The 15,909-nt window shown below is 43.3% G+C and overlaps 1 protein-coding gene across 1 annotated transcript in view; it reads right to left on the reverse strand.

Moving 5' to 3' along the window:
* Positions 1 to 404: 404 nt before the first annotated feature.
* The window catches only part of mgst2 (microsomal glutathione S-transferase 2), a 46,413-nt gene continuing 30,908 nt past the window's right edge, over positions 405 to 15,909 (reverse strand). Inside the window, exons 4-5 of the mRNA XM_080194344.1 lie at positions 3,471 to 3,552; positions 405 to 640 (exon numbers count right to left, since the gene is read on the reverse strand). Of these exons, the coding sequence (XP_080050470.1) occupies positions 505 to 640; positions 3,471 to 3,552 (218 nt within the window). The 3' untranslated portion in view covers positions 405 to 504. The remainder of the gene's footprint in view (positions 641 to 3,470; positions 3,553 to 15,909) is intronic.

Consider the following 15,909-nt stretch of genomic DNA (forward strand, 5'->3'; position numbering starts at 1 on the left):
GACTTGCTTTAGGACTTGCCATAGCACAGAACACAACAAATGGACTCAAGGTATTAGACTCCATCTATAAATTTGGCAACATTGGTGGTGTAAATGTGTGTGCAACAGTGAGTAACCATTAGGATTGGAAAATTTTAGGAGATGATGAATTGGACTCCATGTTCTGGGGATAATAATTTAGATACTGATACTAACAGAGTCTATGTGGACAGCTATTTTAATGCATTAAGTTAATGCTGATTTACCTGAACACATCAAAAATGCAACTAACAAAAGATATATACAAAGTAAAGCTGCGTATCTTGCATGTAGTGCATTGCAATGAATTTTAGGGAAAAAAATGCTCTGGTGACATTAAATAAGTGAACTTATTTTAAAAATGCTGATTTTATTTAACCATGTTGAAGTCACATTTATAAAATCACAGAGCATCATGCGATAACATCTTAATATTAACCATATTTAAAACATATCCACTACATTTGTTGGCCGACTGTTCGCGCATTATGGAAACAATTTGCTGATCTTTTTAATCAGGTTGATATCAAAGTATTTGTCGATCAGGCAGTTTGTGGTCCCAAGGAAACTCAGAAGGAATAGTATGAACAGCATCGCCAGGCTAATTTTAAATCCAGGAATCCTGAAAACAGAAACATACATGTTAAATAAATTACAAAATCACCCAATCACAATTTATTTTAAAATATGCTTGATGTATCCTACTCACAATAGCTCAGGAGGATGTTTATCATTTAAAGCTTAAAGTTTATTTACTGGCGTCACAAGTAGGCTGACATTAACACTGCAATGAAATTACTGTGAAAATGCCCCTGTCGCCACACTCCGGTGCCTGTTCGGATACACAGAGGGAGAATTTAGCATGGCCAATGCACCTAACCAGCACATCTTTTTGGACTGTGGGAGGAAGCCCACGTAGATAGGGGAAGAAGGGGCAAACTCCGCACAGATGGTGACCCAAGCCAGGAATCGAACGCAGGTGCCTGGCGTTGTGAGGCAGCAGTGCTAAACCACTGTGCCACCATGTTGCCCCGCCCCCCCCCCCCCCCAGCAATTTATTGGAGTCTAAGTTGTTGGTGATTAGCACAGCTGCCTCTTCTTGCCAGGGATCCAGGCTCGATTGCGGCCTTGGACGATCCCTCTTGTGGAGTTTGCACGTTCTCCCAGTGTTTGCGTGGGTTTACTCCAGGTGCTCTGGTCAGCTCCCACAATCCAAAGATGTGCAGGTTAGATGGATTGGCCATGATAAATTGCCCCTTAGTGTCTAAAGATGTGTGGATTAAGGAAATGGTAAATACGCAGGGTTACAGGGATAGAGCAGAGGGTGGGATGCTCTTTCAGAGAGCTGGTGCAGACTCAATGAGTCGGATGGCCACCTTCTGCACCATAGGAAGTCTATGGTTCCATGTTAGCGGGACTCAGCCAGAGATACTGTCAGGGTCAAGACAAATTTCTTTAGGCAGGGAATGAGGGAAAGTTCAAAACCAAAGGACAAAGAAAAACAGAGAAAAGTACAGCACAGGAGCAGGCCCTTTGGCCCTCCAAGCCTGTGCTGATCACGACGTCCTAACTAAACCAAAAAAAAATTTTTGTCCTTACTCAGTCTGTATCCCTCTATTCCCTCCTTATTCATGTACCTTCCAGATGCCTCTTAAGTGTTGCTTCCACCACCTCCTCTGTCAGCGTGTTCCAGGCACCCACCACTCTCTGCGTGGAAAACTGCCTCCGCGTATCTCCCTTAAACTTTCCCACTCTTACTTGAATTTGTGCCCCTTTGTAATTGACACTTCCATTCTGGGAAAAAGCCTCTAGCTGTCCACCCTGTCTATGCCTCTCATAACTTTGTAGACCTCTATCAGGTCTCCCCTCTGTCTTTCCAATGAAAACAATCCCTGTTTATTCAACCTCTCCTCATAGTCAACGCCCTCGAGACCAGGCAACATCCTGGCGAACCTTCTTTGCACTTTCTCCAAAGCTTCCAAGATCAGCTTCCTTTCCCTAACACTCGGAATTCCTGCTGGCCAGTATACGGAGAGGCAATCAGGTGGGAATTTCAAATTTGACTATGATGCCAGCCAGCAGAGAGCCTCTGGTCGGGCACACAGTAAATGGTCATTGCAGTGAGGCACCAGGCTGCAGCAATCATCCTTCAAATTAAGGTATCAGCCTTGGTGAAGTGGTAACATTCTCCCCCATAAGTCAGAAGGTCCTGGGCTTACCTCCTACTTCAGAAGCTTGGGCACCTATTCTAGACTGGTGTTCTGGTGCAGCACGGGGGGAGTATCAGAGATGTCTTTCAGGCTACATGCTAGGCCAAGAGTCTGACTGGCCTCTAAAATGGACATAACGATCGCCTGTGAAGTGAATGTGATTTCCCCCCTTATGTTGGCCGATGTTAATCCCTCAGCTAAAAACCAAGAAAGTATTACCTAGTCATTTATTTCACTGCTATTAGTAGGAGCGAGTTGGACCCTAATTAGCTGCTTAGTGGCCACACTTCAAGAAGTATTTAATTGCCTGTAAATGCTTTGGGGCGTCTTGGATCATAAAGGTGCTATATAAATGCAAGTTCCTTCTTTACACTAATGGCAATCCGATCTTTTAATGTGGGGTTGGGCCTGCAGTTCCCACCTTCACCTCCTTGCTGTCACTTCCTTCGTGTAGCTGGTGAGGGTGAAGGTTTGTTAGTCCAAGGTTGCAAGTGAAGTACTTCCAACAGGAGATGGGTGCATGCCTCTGACCTTCCATATTAGGCCCTCAGTTAGTCTAAGCTGTGTGGACTAATTTCCAGGCCAATACTCCACATAAGCAGCACATTACGAGTGGCACAGTAGCAGAAGGGGAGGCATGGTAGCAGAGTGGTTATGTACTGATACCTCACAGTGCCAGGGATCCGGGTTCAATTGAAGCTTTTGGTGAGTGTGTGGAGTTTTCATATTATCCCCCTATCTGCATGGGTTTCCTCTGGGTGTTCCAATTTCCTCCCACAGTTCAAAGATATGCAGGTTAGGTGGATTGGCCATGCTAAATTGCCCCTCGGTGTCCCACGATGTCATGGTTAAATGTATCAGTCGCGGTAGCCTTGTGGGATTATGAGGTGGGGGGAGAAGGTCTGGGTAAGATACTGGTTGGTGCAGACCCGATGGGCTGTATGTAGGGATTCTTTAGGGAATTCTATGTTCTCAAGTGGACTGGGGTGGTGCAGGAATTTGGACTTGGCTTGTAATCATGGAGAGCCATTTCTGTGGAGCCAGTCACTTTCTCTGCTTACCACACAACATAGGTAGGAAATAATATTGCAGGCAGAGTTAGCCTGGGTCTTTTTCATACAGTTTCAAATTGACGGCAACCAATAGGAGCCTGGGAACAAATTACACATCTGTCTTTCCAGAGTGGAGAATGTACAACATGAGAGAGAAATAAAAATCACCAGAAAAAGTGTAAGCACATACCTTCCCTTTGTCGACTCCGCATATCCAATAAAGTATACATGGCGACCAAACAGATAGACACAACCAAAGACTGAGGCAACCTCTGAGTGAAGGGAAGTCAGAAAGTATAACTTTTTCTAATTAAAATCATCCATTTAAAATCAAACAAATCTTGGTACATTTAATCAATGTTACACTGAGCCCAGATCAAATGCAGAGTTTATTTCATAAAATGAAGCCACTTTAATTAGTTTTCAGACTTTGGAGAACATAGTCGTTGAAATGCATCAATGATATTTAGTCCTGGATAACCCGGAGAACAAACTGAAGTGATGGCATTAAATTTTCTAGACATCTCCAATAGCAGTGATGGAGGTGCAATAATTAGCCCCAAAATCCCCGTGCAAGTCACTGGTTCACAGTGGACGGGCAGTGGGGAGAGAGGTCGCGAACAAAATACATTCAGATTTAAGCATTTAATCATAGTAGCTTTAACATGACTGTTTATGGACACAATGGATGGGATTTTCCAGCCACATTCACCCCAAGACCGGAAAATCCTGCCCAAGGTCAACAAACCTTTGCCTGGTGCACCCCTGCCCACTACAATTTACGTGGCAGACAGGATGGGAAAGCCCCACCCAAAGGGAATACTGGGTTGGGCTAAACCGTGATCCCTTCTGCATTCAAATAGTCGGCAAAGACTCTTATTTTAGGTTTCTATGTAAAGAATGGCTATTTAATTTGTCTTTGTCTGATCCATGAAGCAAAACCCCAACAAGGCTTAATACCTTTACAGAGGAAAGGTGCAAGAACCAACAGGTCAACAAGCACAATTCCACGTGGAGATATTCTGCCGCCACCATGGTGGGTTTTCCCATGGTGGATGTGCTGGGCCATTGGCCGCTAATGGGATCTTCCAGTCCTGCTGAAGTCAATGGGCTTGTATGTGGCTCACCTACCCTGCCGCTAGGCAACCTGTCATGAGGAGTCGACTTCGATGGGACCCAAAGATCCCGCTGGTGAGAAGGGCCAGAAAATCCTGCCCATGGGGTACGTATTATTTGAATTGCATTGCTTGGCAATAAAACAGTTTCAACTAGGTAATGGTTGGGAATTTTCCGACCCCCATCCACTGCATGTTTTGTGGCAGTGGAGTCACCGACGGAATCTTCTGGCCCTGCCAATGAGGGGTTCCGTTGTCCATAGAACATAAGAACATAAGAAATAGGAGCAGGAGCAGGCCATCTAGCCCTTCGAGCCTGCCCCGCCATTCAATAAGATCATGGCTGATCTGTCGTGGCTCAGTTCCACATTCCCGCCCTCTCCCCATAACCCTTAATCCCCTTGCCTATCAAAAACCCATCAACCCGTGTCTTAAATATATTTAGCGAGGCAGCCTCCACCACTTCAACGGGCAGAGAATTCCAGAGATTCACCACCCTTTGAGTGAAGAAGTTCCTCCTCAACTCCGTTCTAAACCGACCCCCTTTATCTTGAGGCTGTGCCCTCTAGTCCTACTGTCCTTTCTGAGCAGGAAGAGCCTCTCCACCTCTATCCTATCCATCCCATTCATCATCTTATATGTCTCAATGAGATCTCCCCTCATTCTTCTAAACTCTAACGAGTACAAGCCTAGTTTATTCAGCCTCTCCTCATAGTTCAACCCCCTCAACTCTGGTATCAGCCTAGTAAACCTCCTCTGCACTCCCTCCAAGGCCAAAATATCCTTGCGTAAGTGCGGCGCCCAAAACTGCAGACAGTACTCCAGCTGCAGCCTCACCAGTGCCCTGTACAGTTGCAGCAAGACCTCCCTACTTTTATATTCAATCCCCCTCGCTATGAAGGCCAGCATCCCATTTGCCTTCCTGACCACCTGCTGCACTCATGCACAAGGACCCCGAGGTCCCCCTGCACCGTCGCATGCTGCAGTTTTTCGCCATGTAAGTAATAGCCCTTCCTACCATTATTCCTACCAAAGTGGACAACTTCACACTTGCCAACATTAAATTCCATTTGCCAGTTCCTGGCCCATTCGCCCAGCCTATCTAGATCCTTCTGCAGACTCTCCACACCCTCCGCGCAATTTGCCGTTCCACCAATCTTGGTGTCATCAGCAAATTTCGACACCATACACTCGGTTCCCTCCTCCAGATCATCTATAGAAATGGTAAATAGCTGAGGCCCCAGCACCGACCCCTGGGGCACTCCACTAGTCACCAACCGCCAATCCGAATAGCACCCATTGACCCCCACTCTCTGCCTCCTATTAGACAGCCAATCCCCTATCCACGCTAACACCCTACCCCCAACTCCATGTCCCCTGACCTTCTGTAATAACCTCTTGTGAGGCACCTTATCAAACACCTTCTGAAAATCAAGAAAGACCACATCCACCGGCTCTCCTCTATCCACTGCCCTCGACATATCCTCATTGAACTCCAATAAATTCGTCAGACACAACTTCCCCTTAACAAAACCGTGCTGCGTCTGCTCTATCAAACAATTCTCCTCAAGATGCCTCGCTATTTTCTCCTTGATCACGGATTCTAACATTTTACCTACAACAGACGTTAAACTAACCGGCCTATAATTCCCTGCCTTTTGCCTGCCACCCTTCTTAAACAACGGCGTAACATTAGCCATTTTCCAATCTTCCGGCACTTCCCCGGAATCCAGTGACGTTTGGAAAATAATCACCAAGGCATCCATTATCACCTCCGCCATTTCTTTCAGAACCCTTGGATGCATTCCATCCGGTCCTGGGGACTTGTCCACAATCAGTCCCTCCAGTCTGTCGAGCACTGCCTCTCTAGTAACAATAATGTCATTCAGGCCCTCCACTCCTACCATCTTTCCATCGCTAACACCTGGCAAATTATTCACGTCCTCCTCCGTGAAGACCGAAACAAAAAAGTCATTCAAGGCCTCAGCCATTTCCCCATCCCCTACCACTAAGTCCCCCCTCTCATCCTCTAAGGGTCCAACGTTCACCCTAGTCAGCCTCTTCCTTTTTATATATTTATAAAAACTCTTACTATCCTTTTTTATATTAAGTGCTAGCCCAGCTTCATGGTTTATCCTATCCTTCTTTATCAACTTCTTTGTCATTCTTTGTTGACATTTAAACCTCTCCCAATCCTCTTCTTGCCCACTACTCTTAGCTACTCTAAACACATCTGCTTTTAATTTAACACTTTCCTTCACCTCCTTCGTTATCCACGGCTGATTACCTCTCCTCCTACGATCCTTTTTAACCATCGGAATAAATTTCTGCTGAGCACCAAGAAAGATCTCCTTAAAGATCCTCCACTGCTCCTCAGCAGACCTACCTTCCAACGCGTTCCCCCAATCAACATTCGCCAATTCTTCTGTCATCCTACCGTACTCCCCTCTGTTCAAACAAAGGACACATGTCCGGGAACCCACTTTCTCCTCCTCCATCTGCATCAGAAACTCCACCATACAATGATCACTCTTCCCAAGAGGATCCTTCACCGCAAGGTCCCTAATTCTACCTGCACACCCTCTGCCACCACCTCTGCCACTGGGAAACCCAGGTTGGTTTGGGGGGGGGGTTACCATTGATGAGACCAGAGGATTCCACAGGCAAGAACTACTGGAATATCCCACCCACTGATTTTAAAATAGTTTGGCAAAGTGTCTTTTGAGATAAGTTGTATATGGATACGATTCACTTCAATTCTGGATAATGCCCTGAACCAGACTCAAACTGGTTAAGTTCGTAAGATATAGGAACAGAATTAGGCTATTCGGCCCATCAAGTCTGCTCCGCCATTCGATCATGGCAGCTGGGTTTCTCATCCTCACTTTCTCGCCTTCTCCCCATAACCCTTCAACCCATTACCAATTAATAATCTGTCTAACTCCTCCTTACATTTATTCACTGTCCCAGCATCCACCGTACTTTGAGTAGCGAATTCCACAGATTCTCATGGGTGAGATAAACCATTCACATCATCCAGTTAAAATCACCAATCAACCTGATTGTCCCTGAATTTGTTATGTTGGAAAATCACCGCGTCGCAATTACAGAGTCACAGAATTGTTACAGTGCAGAAGGAGGCCATTCGGCCCATTCTGTCTGCACCTGCTCTCCAAATGAACATTATGACTTAGTGCCATTTTCCTGCCTTCTCCCTATAATCTGTACACATAGTTTTAGAGGAGTATTTAAATAGAAATAATCTTGACTGCCTCAATTGATTCTGTCTCCCCCACATTCCCAGGCAAAGCATTCCAGACCTGAACCACTCGCTGTGTGAAAAAATTTTTTCCCATATCACATTTGCTTCTTTTGCTAATCACTTTAAATCTGTGCTTTCGCGTTCTTGACCCTGTTACAAAGCAGGAACGGTTTCTCCCCATCTACTCTGTCCAACCCTCTCACGATTTTGAATATCTCTATCGAATCGCCACTTAGCCTTCTTTTCTCCAAGGAGAACACTCCTAACCTCTCCAATCTCTCCTCATAACTGATGTTTCTCAATCGACCCAACTATGCTTGTAAAGCTCTTCTGCACTCGCTCCAATGCATTCACATCATTCCTATATTGTGACGCCCAGAACTGGGCACAATATTCCAGCTGAGGTCTAACCGATGACTAGTATACGTTCAGCACAACCTCCTTGCTCTTGTACATTATGCCCTTCAAAAACTTCAAAGTGTAAGGATCCAGCTTGTACAAAGGAAGGCAGGCTGGCGTAAGAACAGAACCATCAAGGGATCGACAGAATAATAACACAGGTAAATATAAAGAAATGGCAAAGATAATTAATTATTTCACTTTGGTATTCACTAGACAAATCAAACAGATAGACAAAGCTTTGAGTTGAGAGGAGCAAGGAGGAAAGTTCATTTAAAATATAAACTGTGCATGGTGGCACAGTGGTTAGCACTGCTGCCTCACAACGCTAAGGACCCGAGTTCAATTCCAGCCTCGGGTGACTGTCTGTGTGGAGTTTGCACATTCACCCAATGTCTGCGTGGGTTCCCTCCAAGTGCTTCGGTTTCCTCCCACCCTCCAAAGATGTTAGGTTGATTGACTATGATAAATTGCCCCTTAGTGTCAGGGGACAGGATGGGTGTGTGGGGTTATGGAGATAGGGCTTGGGTGGGATTGTTGTTGATACAGGTTCAATAGGCCAAATGGCCGTCTTCTGTATTCTGGGATTCTATGTTTCACCAGATGTATTCAATAACTTGATCAAACTCAAAGAGCTCTGCTCTGGGCTGGAGAAGAACTTGCGATGGAAAGGGGAAGATCCCGTTGCTGTGATCCATGTAGGTACCAATGACATAGATAGAGCAAAGAAGGAGATTCTGTGGAGGCAGTTTGAGGAGTTAGGCACTAAATTAAAGAACAGAACCTTTGAGGTTATAATCACTGGATTATTACCTGAGCCACTTGCAAATTGGAATAGGGTGCATAAAATTAGAGGGATGAATATGTGGCTGATGTGGGAGAAGTGAATTTTCGTTCATGGGACATTGGCATCAGTAGTGGGGAAATTGAGGACTGCACTGTTTGGATGGCCTACATCTAAACCGTGCTGGGACTAGTGTTCTTACAGACCATATAACTGGGGAAGTAGAGAGGGCTTCAAACTAAATAGTGGGGAGCGAGAGGTTCAGTTGCACGGAAAATTAGGAAGTCAAAGTTAAAGAAGGTAGGAATGTGGGTTAGTGATGAGTCTGAGTATCAACAGAAAGCAAAAGTAGTGACAAATCATATGAGAGGCACATTGCAGCAAGAACTCATACAAAAGTAGGGACATTGGTTAGTAAAGTGAATTAAAGACTTTGTATCTGAACGCATGAAGCATTCAAAATAAAATAAATGAGTCAACAGCGCAGAGACAAATGAGAATGATTTAGTGGTAATTACTAAGACAAGTTGCAGGGATAATGAAGAGGAAGACGGTAGCTAAAGTGAATGTTGATCTCTTGGAAAATGAGGCTGGGGAGTTAATAGTGGGGAACACAAAAACATCCAAGACATTAAATCAATATTTTGCCTCAGTTTTCCTGGTGGAGGACATGAGTACCATTTTAATAGTAACCAAAAATGCAGAGGTTATAGAAAGAGAGGAGTTCAGATCTATCATCATCAATAGAGAAAAAGTACAGAGCAAACTATTGAGCTTGAAGGCAGGCAAATCCCCAGGGCCTGACGGCTTACATCCTAGGGTCTTAAAGGAAGTGGCATTGGAGATAGTGGATCCATCGGTTACAATATTCCAAAATTCCCTGGATGCGGCAATGGTTCCGGTGGAATAGAAAAATGCTAATATATTTTATAATTAATTTTTTAATATAATAAAACACCCTCATTCAAAAAGGTAGGGAGGTAAAATGTAGGAAACCATAGGCCACTTGGTTTAACATCTGTCATTGGGAAATTGTTAGTGTCCATTTTAAAGGAAGTAATAACAGAAGATCTAGAAAGTCATAATGCAATCCAACAGAGTCAGCATCGTTTTATGAAGGGAAAATCATGTTTGACTAATTTGCTAGAGTTCGTCGACGATGCAACAAGCAAGTTTGATAATGGGGATCCTATAGATGTTATACTAGTTTACTAGGTTGACTCCAGAGATGAGCTGCGTGAGTTATGAAGAGAAATTGGGTAGTTTAGGTCTATACCCGCTGGAGTTTAGAAGAATGAGAGAAGACCTAATTGAGGTGTGCAGATGGTAAGGAGCATTGACAAGGTAGATGTGGAGAGGATGTTTCCTCTTGTGGAGCAATCTGGAACAAGTGGCCACCAAGGGATAGCAGATTTAAAATAGAAATGAGAAGAAATTATTTCTCTCGATGGGGTTGTGAGTCTGTGGAATTGTGACATTTGTGTACCCTTAATAAGTTTTAAAAAAAATTATGTTCTCTGCAGCTTTCACAGCTTCAGTTTTTTTCATTGTTGCCAGGATATCTGGAGGAGTTCTTCTAATTGCTATTTCAATGGCTTAAATGAGGTTTTGTTATTTTTATCCTGGGGCCTCAGGTAATTTCTGGGATTTTTTATGACCTTGCATTGTGAGAGGGAAGATTGATTGATGAGTCAAAGTCAGGTGGTTCCACCCCAGGAAAAATATCTAAAGATTCATTTTTCAGTTTTCGTTTAGAAGGGGGTGGACATTAAGCTGAAAAGAAGTGTTTCTCTGTCTTTCCCTGGTTTTGGAGATTCTGCTCCTAGCTGAAAGGTTCCTACCTTTCTGGAGTGGGAAGTCTGCTGTTGATGGTGGTTTGTCTGAAGTGTCTCCCTCCCTGGTGTTCTGGGAAACTGTTCTGACTTCAAACTGTTCGGGGTATGTATCCAGACAGGGTGCTAAAAGTTACAAGACTGGGAAGTTAGAGTTTAGAAGTTAGAAAATTGGGAAGTTAGAGTTTCAATTTTCCACCTAGGGAAGTGGGTTCCAATGTCACGTAAGCATTTGTGTTTTGCTGTGCTAAACCTGTGGCAAGGTTGTTTATGAAATTTGTTTAATTGGAACGTTTCCTATATTCCCTATACAAGGGTTAAACTATATATTTTCTTATTGTTTGTAAAAGTTATTGCTAATTTTCTTTCTATACATGTTAACTGTATACTTAACTAAACTTTGTTTGATAAAAGCTCCCTAGTGGGTCATTTGAATTGAAGTGAAATATCTCATGCTCACCCTAGCCAAATTCAAAATGCAAAACTTATGATCCAGGTGGACTTCAGAAAACACTTGGTGTTTCTGACCTGAATTATAACAGAATTCACTATCTCAGTGCATGTGGGATGTTTCAGTAAGTTTAAGGAAGAGACAGATAGGTTTTTAATTAGTAAGGGTTTGAAGTGTTATGGTGAATGGACTGGAAAGTGGAGATGAGGCTGAGATTAGATCAGCCACGACTGTATTGAAAGGCGAAGCAGGCTAGAAGGGCTGGATTACCTACTCCTGCTCCTAGCTCTTATGATTCTTATGACAATGCCCCTAATCCAAAAGGATTGCATCCAGGTATTAGAAAAGGAGGAGCAGAGGTATTACTACATATATTCAATAATTAATTATATAAATATGTAATGCCAGAACACTAATGCAATTTCTATATTTAAGACAGGGACCGAACATGCCCAATAAATTACAGACCAATTAGCTTAACAACAGTGATAGGAAAATAATGGAATCTCTACTAACAGAGATAGAAGGACACCTATGAATGAAAAATGCAATCATTAATAGTCAGCATTAATTTCAAAAGGGAAAATCTTGCTTCAACAATCTTGTTGAATTTATTGAGGAAGTACAGGAACAGTAGACAATGGTAATGTAGCTGGTGCAATTTTCAAAAGGCTTCCGATAAGGTGCTCCATAATGAATAACAATGAAGAGGCAAAGTGGATTACTACTTGGCATCGAGACAAAGTGGAGAATGGGAGTAGAGAGTAGCTACTTAGAGTTGCAGAGGTGGGAAGCAGTGTTCCACAGGGATCAGTGCTGGGACCACCGATATTCACAATTTGCAATGACAACGTGGACTTTGGAATCAAAAAGATAACATTTAAATTTGCAGATGACACGCTTAGTCGGTACTGAAGACCGCAACAGATTACAGGAGGATATTAATGAAGTTGCAAACTGGGCAAATAATTTGCATATGAAGTTCAACACAGAGAAACGTGGAATAGTACATTTTGGTAGCCAGATTAGGGAGATCACTTATTCAGAAGGTACAAACCTAGGTGGAGTGGAGGGAGACAAGGATCTCAGAGTACAAATACAATTAATCGCTGCTGCAGGTTGGAAACGCAATAAAAAAAACAAACCAACACAAGGCTTTATTCCTGGAGGGGTCGATCTGGATGAAAGATAGGAAAGTTTTGTCAAACCTGTATTGAACATTGGCTAGACCACACTCTGACTGGTGCGATTACCTCTTGGCACCGTATTATAAAGAGGATACAGATGTGCAGAGGTTGCAGAGAAGATTTACGTGGATTGTACTGGGAATGAGTTTGTAGGAAAGGATTGAAAAACTGGTTCTCTTTTCTCTTGAAAAAAGGTTGTGGGCTGGCATAATAGAAATCTTTAAAGTCACGAAAGATGTTGATAGCGTGGATACAGGGAGAATGTTTCTGTGGAGAAGAGCATAACTACAGGCCATCAATGTAAGAAACCAAGAAATCCAACCAAGAAATCCAATAGGAAATGCAGAAAAAGTTTCTTTACCTAAAGAGCAGTGAGAATGTGCATCTCTAGTACTACAGGGAGTGGTTTGAAGTGAAAATATAGGAGCATTGAAGGGGAAGCTGGATAGGGACATGAAGGAGAAGGGAATAGCCAGTTTTAATGATAGATTTAAATGAGGAAAGATGGGAGGAGGTTTGAGTGCACCGTCATGCACTGGTTGAGCTGAAAGGGCCGTTTCTGTGCCACATGTTCTATGTAATCCTATATAGTTGTACTGATTACAGGACCACTATAATTTGCAAAGGGTCAAAATTACAGGTAGGCCTCCAGAGGAGCAGAGAATCCCGACTGGGGTAATACAGCTCCACCAGCCAGCAATGTAACAAAAGTTATGTGTGCATCGTATCTTCATGAGCTTTTTTTACTGGAATTTTCCTTGGCCTGATCATTCTTACAAAAGGAAATAGAAAGCCATATTTTAAGCAATCAGTGACTATTTTTTCACAATATTAAGAATCCCAAGACAGCAGCATCTGTAAAAGTCTGTGGAATTCTGCGCACAGACCATTTTCTAGTGGATTAAGTCCAAAGATGTGCAGGTCCAGTGGATTGGCCATGCAATTGCCCCTTAGTGTCAGGGAGACCAGCAGGGTAAATACGTGGGGTTAGACGGATAGGGCCTGGATGCGATTGTTGTTGAAGCAGGCTCGATGAGCTGAATGGTCACCTTCTGCATTGTAGTGATTCTATGAATCAAAATTACATACATAAACTTCTACCAATAGAAAAAACACCTGCCTCAAAACCAAAAACATCACATATTTCAACAGTATCTTTAATAATGAAATATCCCACAGGAGGATTACAAAACTATGACATTGACTACATAATCAGATTAGGTCAGATGACCAAAAGCTTGGTCAAAGAGGTGGATTTGAAGAAATGTCACAAAGGAAAAAAGCCAGAGAGAGAAATAGAGATGTGTGGGGAGGGAATTCCAGAGCTTGGGGCTGAAGTAACTGAAGGTACGGCCACCAATAGTGGAGCAATTATAATTGGGAATGCACAACAGGCCAGGATTAAAGGACTGCTGGTATCTTAGAGGGTTGTGGGGTTGGAGGAGATTGGAGATTGGGAAGGGCAAGACCATGGAGGGATTGCTAAACAAGGATGAGAAGTTTTAAATGAAGACATTGCTTGACAAAGAGCCAACTAGATCAGCGAACATAGAAGTGACAGGGGAACAGGACTTGTTGCAAGTTAAGACAGGGGGGAGTACAGTTTTGGATGTCCTCAGAATTACGGAGGCAGAGCATGAGAGACCAGCCAAAATTTAAGGATGATGTGCAGTAACAGGTAACTAGCACTGGGCTATACAGTCTATACCAAGAAGGAAAAAAGAGAGGGCAGTGGGGGTGGGGGTTGAGGTGGAGAAGAGAGATCATGCGTCGATAAGAGAGATAGAAAGGGAATTGACCCAGACACTGTGATTTTTTTTCCCCCTTTTCATTCATGTGAAGAAACATCTCACCTCCCCTTCAACAACCTCATTTCAAACTAATCTTTTACAACCTCACTCAAGGCAATTTTATAGAAAACAATGGCAAAGCCTTAACACTAAAATTGTATAATTACAGTCAATTGCTATGATGAATTCAATTGCACATGTAAATTTTTTTGGGTCACGAATTTGATGCTAGATTCACAAATGCTTCAATTATTGATTCATTTAATGCTTCACGGTGAGTGCCAGTGCTAACAATCTAAGGATAGATTTTTTATCTACCTCACAGAAGTCTTTCCTTGTTCAATCAGTTTTGGGCCTTGATCCCACTGTCTGAACAGACCGTCATCCTGTCACAATCTGGCCCTGAATAGCACTTCCTCCTGTCTCTCCATCAGCTTCAGTGGCAAAGTGATCATTGCCACAGAAGCCACATTAACATTCGCAATAACAGGCACCAACAATCACGTCCTTCAATGTGGAACATCAGAGCTGCAGACAAAATGTTGCACAGCAGGTTATGCATAAAAATAATAATGTGACAGCTCATTTATTTTAGTATCAGTAGTAGATTTGGTACAAAAGTGACTAGTTAAATCTCAGCCTGTTGCTATCATTCCCTTTGCAGCTTTTATTAACTCGTTAGTGGCAGGTTCAATCGAGTGACGATAAACCTCAGATATGCTTAGCTTCTTGATGCTAAGGTTTGGCACCTAAACATGGAGTGAGACGTGACACATCTTTCCTGGACCACCAGAGAGAAAAGAGTCAGAACATTCACATCCAATAGGAAAACAGCCATATTATCTCGTTATGTCAAATTTCTCATAACCTTGTACCAAAAAGACTCAATTTAAATTCAAAAGTTTTGGCAGAAAACAAATCAAATGGTGTAAAGTAAACTTTTTTGAATTATTGACAAGGAGTTTTATATTATTTATTTTCAATAAATTGCATCAAATTCAAAGTCTTGGGACAAAATTTTACACCCCCCGCAAGGTGAGTTCTAAGGTGGGTAAGATTGATTTCCCCTGAGCACCCGCCCACACAAACCCAGGCACAATTTCACACTTGGGTGGGTGGGGCCTCAGGTGGGCAAATCCACCCATTCACCTATTAAGACTCTTAAGTGATCGCTTAATTGGCATTTCTCACACAGCCTCAGCCTTCAAGCTGGTGGGAGTGGGCATGGATAACGGTGAAACAAAAACCTCTTCTCCATTTCAGATGGGAGGGGCACCTCAACCCGAAGACTCCTTCTGAGTTGGGGTGCCCTCCCCTCCTGGATCTTGGAACTTGAGGCCTCCCTCCTTCCCCCTCTTCCCCCACCGCAATCACCCCCTTTCCGACCCCACAGAGCATCCCACCCTTCTGCACCCAGGACTCATCTTTCCAACAGTGCCAGGACTTAGTCCCAAGCAGAGCTCTCCAGTATCAATTCTGGATCAACTAAGCATTAAATGGTGGGCTACCAAGATCACTGGTAGCTCATTACATGTTGAGTTTCAGGATGGAGAATGCCAATCACTTGTCACCCTTAAAATTCTACCATCAAGGTGGTTTGATTTGTTCATGACGTGGTCCTGTGCTCCACACACTACAAGTTAAAGTTTATTTATTAGTCATAAGTAAGGCTTACATACTGCAATGAAGTTACTGTGAAATTCCTCTAGTCGCCACACTTTGGCACCTGTTCGGGTCAATGCACCTAACTAGCACGCCTTTCAGAATGTGGGAGGAAACCGGAGCACCCAGAGGAAACCCACACAGACA

The sequence above is a fragment of the Carcharhinus amblyrhynchos genome, chromosome 1 (assembly GCF_965287045.1).
Source record: "Carcharhinus amblyrhynchos chromosome 1, sCarAmb.v2.hapA, whole genome shotgun sequence".
Taxonomy (NCBI): Eukaryota; Metazoa; Chordata; class Chondrichthyes; order Carcharhiniformes; family Carcharhinidae; genus Carcharhinus; species Carcharhinus amblyrhynchos.